This window comes from Eptatretus burgeri, chromosome 10, assembly GCF_056783735.1.
Source record: "Eptatretus burgeri isolate ZD-2024b chromosome 10, Ebu_testis_v1, whole genome shotgun sequence".
NCBI classification, from domain to species: Eukaryota; Metazoa; Chordata; class Myxini; order Myxiniformes; family Myxinidae; genus Eptatretus; species Eptatretus burgeri.
This window is the reverse complement of record NC_140970.1, coordinates 95,065,693-95,078,747: the sequence shown is the minus strand read 5'-3', so window position 1 is coordinate 95,078,747 and position 13,055 is coordinate 95,065,693. Positions and strand designations below refer to the sequence as shown.

The following is a 13,055-nucleotide window of genomic DNA, read 5'->3' as shown; positions in this document are numbered from 1 at the left end:
ACCTTCTTGCGTAGTTTCTGAATACGATTTATAACCTCACGTGCAACTCCTTCAGTCTCCATTGCTTGATCAGTTGCAACATTGAGGAGAACCAACACCTATGAATCACACACAAAAATGTAGGGACAGTTTTGTATTTAGAATTATACAACAAGAACATATATATATATATATATATATATATATATATATATATATATATATATATATATATATATATATATATATAAATATATGTATCCATCCATCCATTGGGACCATACTCTGTGCAGTGTTGGTGCTGCCGAGTTCTCCTTGGCTATTGGGCACAATCCTGGAAGGGGAGCCACTCCGACACAGGATACCAGCATGCTGGCACTCATTTTGCCAACCTCGGAAGGATGACAGGCTGAGTTAACCCCATCTGGTATTAATTCAACAGCTGAGCAGGATTTGAACTCAGGACCCCAGGATCCCAAACCCACCACACCAACCATAAAGCCAACACCAGGCATGCGTACGTACGTACGTACGTACGTACGTACACACACACACACACACACACACACACACACACACACACACACACACACACACACACACACTTGTGCAAATTAATTGACTCAAACGTTAAAAACAATGAGAATTTTAATCAAAATGATCATCTATTCGTATAATCTCGTCAACTTTTTTTTTTACATTTTAATAGGAAGTATTGTTAAGGATTCAGCGGTGGCGGGATTCGCACCCGACTCTTGACCCCGGTGTTAAGGATCCACGGTGGGGGGGATTCGAATGCCACCCAAGTCGGCTCCAATCCGTAGCCAGTTTGGGTTTTTGCACCCTTCTCTCGACAGCCAAATGTTGAATATTCGGCGTCACTTAACCACCGCCATCTCTGGGGTTATAACGCCGGCTGGTTCGGCACAGGCCTCGGGTCACGCGCCTCGAATCGCGATACCAACGTACACCTGGACCTTACCAGTTGGGGGAATAGACCCCGGTTACAGACTGGTTTTGTCAGAGACAGAGCGAATTCTGCCAGTCTGTAACCATTTTGGTTTTATATCCAAATCGAGCGGATCGTTCCTCGGCGCGGCACAAATTAATTCAAGGAGGCAAATCTCGTACAACTCAACCAGATTTATTGGGGACACATCGGAGAACACAACACAAGCAAAGCATTCACGACAATGTTATAATTAATCTATAACCAGCCCTTAACTAGGGAGCTACGGATTACGGGTTTCGAAGGTAACCTTAGACATCTCCCTAACGAGATAAACCTGAGACAACATGCAGACAAGACACGGACAGCATGCAGACAAGACACAGAGTACTTGGTGATGCTTCATGGATGAGAGGAAAAGTGTCAAAAGCCTGAATGCGGCTCGTGACAAGCCGATGCCAATGGATTCGAGCACCCAGCTCGAACATGCCGCGTGGCAAAATGGCGGCGTCGTACTCTTTCTTCTCCGGCACCACTTGCGCACGCCCTCCTCGGCGCGTCCAGACCCCGCGAGGTCGACGGTACAAGAGCGGAAGGTCCACGTGTGCTCCAGCTGGCCCTTCACAAGGTCCAGCATACAAATAAAGGCCTGGCCTGTTCTCCAGACCAGGCCAAATCGAGGTGTTGGGCTCCGCAGGCTGGGTCCGTGGCCGAGGAGGCACCGCCGGCTAAAACCAGTCCTCCACAAAGTTGATCGCCTGACTCGACGTGCAGGCGGCCTCTCCCACTGCCAAAATGGCAGACTTGACGCGCAAGCAGTTTCTCTTACTGCCAAAATGGCAGACTCGGCGCGCTCAGTTTCCCTCTCGCATCTCGGCCGACTGCAGTTTTTCCCTTCAGTTTCACTTCCTTCTCGAGGCCACTCCCCCTCAGAGCGCTGGGCGGGGACTATTGTCCGAAGAGAGGAAGGAAGAAGAACCTCTCGGTCCACCACCAATATACGAACAATGAACAGCCTCTTACATCTCCCAACACACATGTAACGCCCATTTACCGAACAACCTGGCTAAACATGCATTTAATGGGGGATCGAGGCTAATCCTATATTTAATAACACACTAAGGGCCATTTCCGCAACTGTATGTCCGCCTTTATTGTTTATCACCTCTTGAACTTGCTTTGGCATAGAATCTATCAAGTTTTCACAGTTTTCATTGATCTGTTCATCATGGTACCATTGCTGCATTATAGCCTCCATTAGCTTGGTTTTCGTGGTACAGTCCATTTTGCACAAACGAGATTTAATGATGGTCCACAGATTTTTGATCAGATTCAAATCCGGAGAGTTTCCCGACCCGTCCAATACCTTTATCTTGTTTCTTTTGAAGAAATTAGTCACCACCTTCGACGTATGGCAAGGAGCAAGATCCTGCTGGAACACCCCTGAACCATCTGGAAATGCCTTCTGCATGTCTGGAATCGCTTTTTCAATGTAATGGGCAGAATTCATCATCCCATGGATGGGACAAAGAGATCCCATGCCAGTATAACTGAAACAACCCCAGAACATTTTATTTTCAGGGTGTTTTACGCATTGGTCGATGTGACATTCACAGAGCTTCTCACCTGGGGAACGGCGAACATGTTGACTCCTGTGTCCTTAAACGAAAAAGTGGCTCTCATCAGAAAACCACTGTCTGCCAGTCCTCCTTCGTCCAGTTCTGATACTTCTTGGCCCATAGCAATCTTTTACCCATCATTTTCTTCGTCAGTAATTGTTTCTTGACTGCTCTTCGGGCTATCAGACCCACATTCAGGAGCCTTGTTCGAACAGTGTTGGAACTCACAACGACTCCTGATCTGGTGAGATCTTATTGCAGATCATCGCTGCTCTTTCGAGGATCAAGTTTGCTTTGACAAATCAAAAACAAATAGTTTCTCGGTGTCGTTTTAAGTTTTCTTCCACACTTTCCTTGACGCTTTAGTGACAAGAGATCCAGTTGTGACGCCTTGATTGACAAAATCCGTGAGACGGAGCACTGACTGACACCGACAATCATTGCGATCTCTCTCTGTCACTTCTCAGAGTGCTCGAATAGCGTAAAAATCTTCGTCCGCTTCCGAGGAGTGATGTCCATTGTCTCTCACGAGTGGTGTGTTGAATGCTGAGTGAAACAATGGGGCTGACGTCAGGATCCCTATTGCATCATCCACCCCGTAGTATTGCATCACCCACCCAAAGTTCGCACATGTGCAGTACAGCTAGATCCAAAATCCTCCTGAAAAAGCTTTAACAAGTGCCAACGACCTAAAGATAATAATAAACATGAATTTCATTGTAAAAACGGGTATATTATGGAGGGATAATACAAAATGTTCGCAAAACGTTTGTGAGTCAATTAATTTGCACATAACAAGGGTGTATATGTATATGTGTGTATATGTGTGTGTATATACATACATATATACACACACACACACACACACACACACACACACACACACACACACACACACACACACACACACACACACACACACACACACACACACACACACACCATTATACAGTATATATACAGTGAGGTACAAAAGTCTGAGTCCAGTAGCAAATTTATTAAATTAGATGTAAAGACATTATTACAATATCATTATGATGATATAATCGTGGTGATTATGTCATTACCACGATTGTGATTTGATAATCACAATCGTGGTAATGATATAATGATGTAAATGAACACAGAAGTATTGATTGGCCACAACCCATCCAAATGAAGTGTGTAAAACAAATCTGCATGAGGGAATAAGTGAACAATACCCCAATTTCCTTTCAACACGGCACGTGTTTCTAACAAGGAAAATACGGAAACCTCCGTATAGGTTGAAAAAAAATATTTGAAGGAAGCTCAAATGAAGGGGGGCCCTACACTTAGGATTTCCCAGGGCCCATTCTGGCTCTCAGTGGCTCTGGGTGCGAGCCAACTGTTCTGGTAAATTTGTAATTACATCATTTGTAATTGTAAACGTGTACAAATTGTACTTTGAAAATCTTCAATGCACGCTGAAAATGTGCTGTATCAAATGGTCATGTGACATGTGGTGAAGTTTCAATTTCCTCAGGTGAAAGGTTTTCAATGTACGCTCTGAACAAAATGCAGACACGTATGTTTGTAAGTGCACACATATGTACTAGATACATGTGCGACCGATTGCTTAACCCCATTTTTCGCTTCGCGCACGTGGGCTAATGAAAGAATCATGGATTTCGGTAGTACTCCATATGCAAGGATGGCATGGGGGCAAAAAATGGCCACCTCATCAACTATGAATGATAAATTTCATTATAATGGAAAATTGCTGTTTGAAATTGTGATACGACAAAGCTTGGCGTTGATTGAAGTGGACTCTTTTAACCCTATTGCACATGTATGTATACTTTCTGTAAAAAAAGTCAAAAGTTACAAAATAAAACTCATGTTAATATTCCAATGGGGTGCGAGGCAATGTAAAGAGGTGGAGTTTATGACAAAGTCAAGACAAACAATTAAACGGTGGAACTGTATCATTTGTATTTTGAGGATTTTCGAACGTAGATTTTCAAACAAAGCGATATTGAAATCCAAGCTTTATATTCAATTTGTGGATCGTGAATACAGGGGATATATGCATTGACAATAAAGATTCTGAATGTTTGTTATAACCACGGTAGGGTGTCTGATACAGAAGTCTCACTGCATTCTCGCTCTTCCACAAGCCTTGACCATGTACAGTGCTTTCAGAGAATATTTTTACACCCCTTGACTTTTTCACATTTTGTTCTTACAGCCTGAATTTAAAATGGTTTAAATTTAAATTTTCTATCACCGATTTACACCAAATACCCCATGATGACAAAGTGAAAACATGTTTTAAGAATTTTTTTACAAATTAATTAAAAATGAAAAGTTGAAATGTCTTGCATCAATTTGCATTCAACCCCTTTGCTATAACACTCCAAATTGAGCTCGAGTGCATCCAATTTCCTTTGATCATCTTCGAGATATCTCCACAGTCCACCTATGGCCAATTTAATTGATTGGACATTATTACCTCCACCACAGAGGGGTGAAGGAGGTTATGTTTTCACCCCTCTCAGTCTGTTTGTTAGTCTGTGTGCAGGATATCTCAAAAGTTGTGGAGGAATCTGGCTGAAATTTCGTGGGCAGGTTGGGTGTGTGACAAGGACGAACTGATTAGATTTTGGTGAAGATCCGTATCCGGATCTGGATACGAGAATTATTTAATTCTTAAAGTGATTCTTCACCACTGAGAGGGCCAAAAACGATATAGTACTGCATAGCATGATATTTTAAAAAATGTAATGGGCCCGATATGTTCTCGTGGGTCAGGCATTATTACCTCTGCCCTCAAAGGTGAAGGAGGTTATGTTTTCACCCCTTTATGTCTGTTTGTTTGTCTGTGTGCAGGATATCTCTAAAAGTTGTGGATGGATTTGGACAATACTTTGTGGACATGGTGTGTGACAAGGAAGAACTGATTCAATTTTGGTGAAGATCCAAATTCGGATCTGATTTTTTTTTTGGCGATTCTTCACCATTGAGAAATCAGGTTAAACAGATTTCCACAACATGGTCAAAAGTATGTGGACACCTGCTTGTCCAACATCTCATTCCAAAATCATGGGCATTAATATGGAGTTGGTCCCCCCCCCCCTTGCTGCTAAAACAGCCTCCACTCTTCTGGGAAGGTTTTCCTCCAGATGTTGGGTCATTGCTGCAAGGATTTGCTTCCATTCAGCAACAAGAGTATTCGTGATGTCGGGCACTGATTTTGGGCGATTAGGCCTGGCTCACAGTCTGCATTCTAATTCATCCCAAAGGTATCGAAGGGGTTGAGATCAGGGCTCTGTGCAGGCCAGTCAAGTTCTTCCACACTGAGCTCGCCAAAACATTTATGAATTAGACCTTGCTTTGCGCATGGGGGCATTGTCATGCTGAAACAGGAAAGGGTCTTCCCCAAACTGTTGCCACAAAGTTGAAAACACAGAATCATCAAGAATGTCATTGTATGCTGTGGAGTTAAGATTTCCCTTCACTGGAACTAATGGGCCAAGGCCTGAATCATCATGAAAAACAGCCTCATACCATTATTCCTCCTCCGCCATACTTAACAGTTGGCACGCTGCATTCGGGCAGGTCACGTTCTCCTGGCATCCGCCAAACACAGATTCATCCATCGGACTGCCAGATGTTGAAGCGTGCTTCATCACTCCAGAGAATGTTTGCACTGCACGAGAATCCAATGTCGGTGAACTTTACACCACTCCAGCCGACACTTGGCATTGCATATGGTGATCTTAGGCTTGTGTGCGGCTGCTCGGCCATTGAAACCCATTAAATGAAGCTCTCGATGAACAGTGTTTATGCTGACATTGCTTCCAGAGGCAGTTTGGAACTTGTTAATGAGTGTTGCAACTGACAAACGATTTTTCCGCGCTACGTGCATCAGCACTCGGAGGTCCCATTCTGTGAGCTTGTGTGGCCGACCACTTCGCGGCTGATCTGTTGTTGTTCCTAGACATTTTCACTTCACAATAACAGCATTTACAGTTGACTGGGGCAGCTCCAGCAGGGCAGGAATTTGACGAACTGACTTGTTGAGAAGGTAGCATCCTATGATGATGGCACGTTGAAAGTTACTGAGCTCTTCAGTCTGGCCCATTCTACTGCCAGTGTTTGTCGATGGAGATTGCACGGCTGTGTGTTTGATTTTATACACCTGTCAGCCATGGGTGCGGCTGAAATAGCCGAATCCATCAATTAGAAGGGGTGTCCACAAACTTTTGCCAATGTAGTGTATAACACAATATCTCAAAAAGTTGTGGATGTATTCAGACGAAACTTGGTGGACACACTGGGTGTGTGGCAAGGACACAACCCATTGGAATATAAACACTGGATACGAGAATTATTTAATTGTTTAAGTATTCTTCACCATTGAGAGATAGGGCCAAAATCAATATATAGCATGATATTTCAAAAATGTATTGGGCCCGATATGTTCTCGTGGATTTAACATTACGTGGCAGAAGTTCGTGATCTACCGAGTGTCCTCATTTATAAAGAAATACAACTTTCTCGACAAGGTCCCACAGTTGACAGTGAATATCAGAGCAGAAACTCTCTCATGACATTCAAGGAAATGGCCGTAAAACTCTGAGATAGAATTGAGAGGAGGCATAGATCTGGGGAAGGGTATAAAACAATTTCTAGAGTGTTGAAAGTTCTCAAGAGCACAGTGGGCTCCATCATTTGGAAATGGAAAGAATATGGAACTACCCAGATTCTTCGTAGAAATGGCCATCCGACTAAACTGGAAACCGGGCAAGAAGGACCTTGGTCAGGAAGTTGACCAAGAATCCAATGACCACTCTGACAGAACGACAGAGTTCCTTGGCTGAGATGGGAGAACCTGCTGGAAGGACAACAGTCTCTGCAGCATTTCACAAATCTAGGCTTTTCTGAGAGTGGCCAAATGGAAGCCACTCCTGAGAAAAAGGCACACGACAGCATGCCTGGAATTTGTAAAAACACACGTGAAAGACTGAGAGCATGATGCAAAAGATCATGTGGTCTGATGAGATGAAAATTGAACTCTATGACCTGAATACAAAGCACTACATCTGGCAGAAACCGAGCACAGCTCATCACCCATCAAGCACCATCCCTACTGTGAAGCATGGTGGTGGCAGCATCATGCTACAGGGATGCTTTTCAATGGCAGGGACTGGGAGAGGTGTAAGGATAGAGGGAACAATGAATGGAGCCAAATACGGCAAATCCTTGAGGAGAACCTGCTTCAGAGTGCAAAAGACCTTAAACTGCAGAGAAAATTTACATTCCAACAGGACAATGACCCGAAGCATACAGTCAAAGCAACACTGGAATGGCTTCAGAACAAGAACGTGAAAGTCCATGAGTGGCCCAGCCAAAGCCCAGACTTGAATCTCATTGAGAATCTGTGCAAAGACTTGAAGATTGCCATTCACCGACATTCCCCATCCAACTTGAGAGAGCTTGAGCAAATCTGCAAGGAAGAATGGGAGAAAATCCCCAAATCAAGATTTGTAAAGCTGATACAGACATACCCAAGACTCGAAGCCGCAATCACTGCCAAAGGAGCTTCTACTAAGTATCGACTCAGGGGGTGGATTACTTCTGTAAATTAGATATTTCTGTATTATATTTTTAATAAATTTGTAAAAACTTTGAAAAACATGTTTTGAGTTTGTCATAATTGGGTATTTTGTGAAAAATCGGTGATAAAAATTAGTTTAATCCATTTTAAATTGAGGATGAAACAACAAAATGTGAAAAAGTCAAGCAATGTGAACACTCTCTGAAGGCACTGTATTAAAAAAACAACAACATAATAAATAGAAATATGTCAACAACACTTGAAATATGCACTGCAACACTGGCCACTGGACACCTTTGTAAATGGTATATGTATACGACTTCTGAACACAATACACCGTCCGTAAATGGTATATGGATACGACTTCCGAATACAATACACCGTCCGTAAATGGTATATGGATACGACTTCCGAACACAATACACCGTCCGTAAATGACAAAAACTCAGATCCTTCTCAAATCATACAGTACACACCGCCATAAAACCTAGAAACACTCGCAAGCAATTGTACCTGTGGGAGATCACGTGACGTGCCATTGTCGTTGTCACCTGACTATGAATGATCTATGGGCTGACTTTTGGTTTTGAATATTATCATTACGGACATTTACAGTTTTGAGATTTTTTCCTGGAATGTTGTCTTCAAAGTATGATAGTAGTAAACACGTAAACGTAAAAAAAACACGCACGCACACACACACACACACACACACACACACACACACACACACACACACACACACACACACACACACACACACACACACACACACACACACACACACACACACACACACACACACACACACACACACACACACACACCAAAGTTAGGGGTGCCTGCCACACATTGCCAATGCTTAATCATCAATTATAGTTTTAAACAAGGTTTATGAAATGTAATTCAGAAAGAAAGATATCACAATGAAAGAAAATAAATCATAGACCACTACTTTGACTTCCAACCTAAGACTTCCAAAGCATTAATTGGAAAATGAACAACATCGAGTTCACATTATGGAATAAATTTGAAATCCCTTCGGTGTGTGTTATGAAAAGTAATTATTGTAGTTTATGTAGAATGGAAAGAGAAGGGGTTCACGAAAACCATCAAACAAAAGGGATAACACGGATGAGTGATGCAACTTTTTCCTGTCTCTCAAGAAAGCCCAGTATAAACATGAATCTTTCACACCAAAACTCTGTTTAAGCTCCTCATCAAATTTCCTGAGATCTTCAATATCAATACCTGCTGAGATCTCTCTTTGGCAGATCATATTTCCAAACATGCCATGAAACCTGAACATTGAATGGGAAAACTGACAGAAGCCCTTCCTTGGCACTTAACGACTCACGTCCTCCACAATCTTTATTTTTATACAAGATCTAAGGCTCATATTTGAGCTAACACACGCACGCACGCACGCACGCACGCACACACACACACACACACACACACACACACACACACACACACACACACACACACACACACACACACACACACAGTCAGTTTAGGGGAAGTGACGTCACTTCCCAGGGCACTCTGGGTATCAGCTATGTCAACAATGGTGCTGCCATTCTCACCACATTCAGATGGGCATTTCCTAAAAGGAATCTTCTCCTCCCTACGAATGCCAAACAATGGGGAATGTCCATGCTCTATCCTTTTAAATGCTGTACGACAAGCAAGGAAGCAGCACGTCCAATTCTTAAAATCTTTGGGACGTCCCAGCCGAGATTTGAACCACCGACCTCCCAGACTTGGGAGCACCAAGCTCTATCCATTATACTTCTGGATTTGGTTTAAAAAAAATTGTGCACAATTCATGGAGTGCAGCGCTCAGTTGCAAGGCGTTTCCACATTCCACCAAGTCGTCTTAGTTGTGGAGCCCATTGTCCTAAACATAAATGGCACTCTTAGCAAAACACTGGAGGTATTCGAGCTGTACCTCAATACTTCCTGTATTGTACAACTACAGCACTGAATACTAAACTTAAAGACTTAATACAATATTATTTTGATGGTTGAAAAATGACATCAATAAAATCATCCGTCATGGATGCCTAAACAATGCTGTATAAACAGATGCGATGAGACCATTTTTCAGCAAATTGCTGTCAATTTGCTCAGAGGACAATGTCCATTTTGGTGCTACTCACAGGACGATTCTCGGGCAAAAAAGGTAATGGTGGCCGAGTCCACATGTACATGTGACATGCACTCATGGTGAGGGAAACTCAAAGTCACTCTTTGGTGAAGTCCGAGCAACACAGGTGACGTACTTGGTATTCACACAGACAACCCCCTCCAGATTGATGGCCAATTAGGATCACAGCACAAAATTATTGGAAATTTGGTTGAGAGCACAAATAATCATACCTGCCCATCAGAATGCGCCTCATATTTCCCATTGTTTCCTTGACCCTGGCCCATTGTGTGAATGAGACGCAGATCATCTACGCCCAGAAGGTGGCCCTCGACTGTGATGCTACCTGCAAACAATCCCAAATCCCCATTAAAAAAAAATGCAGAACTTTCATAATATAAAAGAATAATCACAATCAAACATGAGGGATTAAAAAAAACAGAAAAAAACCCTCCAAAATTTGAAAGATAAATCTCAAACATTCAAAATAAGAGAATGCAATAAAAAATTCAAACCATAAACCCCACCACCAACTCCTTTCCTCCCCTTTTACCTGTTTTACTGAAGTTCTCAAGCTCAGGGTTTTTTAAGTTCCGTATAGCAGCCATGACAGACTTAAAGGATCCTTTGAGACGTTGGCCGAGCACCGCAAAATTGGGTTCCGCACGGAGAGTCACCCCATATGCGGACTTATCAGCTGTTGCTGTCACAGTGTGAACATTGAGCTCCTGTGCATAGAAATGCCATCAACGACAGACATATGAAGTTAAAACAATTTTAGTTAAATAATCATAAAGCGCAAACTTAATTACACAATAAGTTGTCGACTCACACGGTCTTTAACTTTGTAACAACTTGTATAAATTCGTACTTTTTTCTCCGAAGGCACATTCTGCACTGCAAAAGCAACCCGACATGAAGGAATCCAGACAGGATTTTAGGATTTCGCCATGGTGTCGGCGATGGCTTACCTATTCTTCATGGAGGACACCATGGGTTCTTAAACCTCCACAAACTAATGCTGCAAACGGGACGCCTAGTTCAACATACAAACGAGGAACGATGCACAGGTTTATGCTTTGCCCTACCTGTGAAACACCAGGATGACAGTTTATAGCTGGGTGGGGATCTGAACTGAGCGTAACTGCTCAGAAGCAGGGGTGTGGATGCCTCTAAGCTATCATGCCAGCCCTTCCTTGCATGGGCTACAGTTGTGATAATGTAAACTGGTGATTTATTACAATCCCAATTTGACTCGACTGTCTGTTTCACATGACACAGACTACAGTTTTATACCATGGAAGGATTGATCTGTCATTTTCTTTGAACATGCATCGGGTATAAACACTGGTTGTGTCGAATTGAAGAAGAAACAACATTGGCAGCAACCAGAGACAGGTTTCTTCTCCTCTCCTTTGATGGCCATTGGATTACAATGTTCTTTGTTCTAGATTGGTAATGCTGTCACCATGGAGTGCTATAAATACTTTAAGCGTAATCCTACTGAACATCAAGCCATCGATTTCCACATTGATGGAGGGCGAATATCACATGATCTCAAAATGTTTTGGGTGGAGTACGAATTTGGCATTTATAGTAACTCAGCTCAGTTGTGATACTGTTGCAGGCCGGACGTCGGCGACGAGCACGACCGCTCGATGGAGCTGCAGGGTCGACTCCGCCAATCACATGGAATTTAGATCGTACTTATTCGGAAAACTCCGAAAAGTATGGGTCCCTTAGCGGACCGTGAAGCGTCAATATTTCTACCACGTGGTACAAGGTTATTTGCCAATTTTCAAAATGCCAAGATATCCACGTGGCGATTTAACGAATCTCCACACACTCGACGGCACCCGTACGGAACGAGCTGCTAGCGTACTCGAACCGAGTGTGACTCGAGCGGATGGTCACCGAGATCCTTCGGTCCAAATATCCCCTTACGGCGGCACAATGGCCTTGCTAATTTTCCAACACGCAGCACGCTAAGCCAATGGAGGAAAGGACAAGAACGAGCTGATAAATTTCACAAATGGGGATATTTATTAAACAAGAGGGAAATGAGGGGAGCACGTAAGGGCAGAGTTATCCGAATATAAAAAATGCAGTCAATGTCCAAGCAAAAAGCACTTTACAGTTGCCACTTATAAACGGGCCCACACACAGACACACATACAGAAATGGACCCCAATTGTCTTTATTGAAGTCTTCCAGCTCCAGGCAAGGGAGCTGGAGACCACAGCCTGCGCTTGTACCTGCCCACCTCATGTGGTCTTCGACGATCCGGCTTGACAGGACTCAAACCCGCAACACAATGCCACTCGAAGCACCAGGTGCGGAGGAAAAGGGTCGGACGCCAGGTGGACGAGACGAGAGACAACCCGAGCACTGCCATGCTATGCATAGGTTAGACTATCGTTGGGCACAAGTTGTGAACGCCGACAACACGCTAAGCATTCGTTGGTATAAGTTATCTATAAGTTATCGAAACGTTCTGTATACGTTACTAATACGTTATGTATACGTCCAACACGTTATTATACGCCCAAAACTGAAAAAAACAACAATAGTTCAGCGTACGCCAGCGTTTTAGATATATTTTGATACGTCACCATACGCTGGCTAAATCGTCAAGGTGTGACAGGGCCTTAACCAACTTAAACTCAACTCCTGACTCTGCAACTGCCAACTCCTCCGAGTGTCAACTCACTGTGCAACTGCCAACTCTTGATTGACTAAGTGTCCAAGAGCACCCCCATTTATAACTGAACAAAG

The 13,055-nt window shown here is 43.2% G+C and overlaps 1 protein-coding gene across 6 annotated transcripts in view; it reads right to left on the bottom strand.

Moving 5' to 3' along the window:
- Positions 1-13,055, bottom strand: part of IARS1 (isoleucyl-tRNA synthetase 1) — a 260,077-nt gene that overhangs the window by 42,188 nt on the left and 204,834 nt on the right. For all 6 annotated transcript variants that reach the window (XM_085899498.1, XM_085899496.1, XM_085899500.1 and 3 more), the window contains 3 exons: positions 10,834-11,008; positions 10,514-10,626; positions 3-98 (listed from right to left, as the gene is read on the bottom strand). In XM_085899498.1, the coding sequence (XP_085755624.1) occupies positions 3-98; positions 10,514-10,626; positions 10,834-11,008 (384 nt within the window). The remainder of the gene's footprint in view (positions 1-2; positions 99-10,513; positions 10,627-10,833; positions 11,009-13,055) is intronic.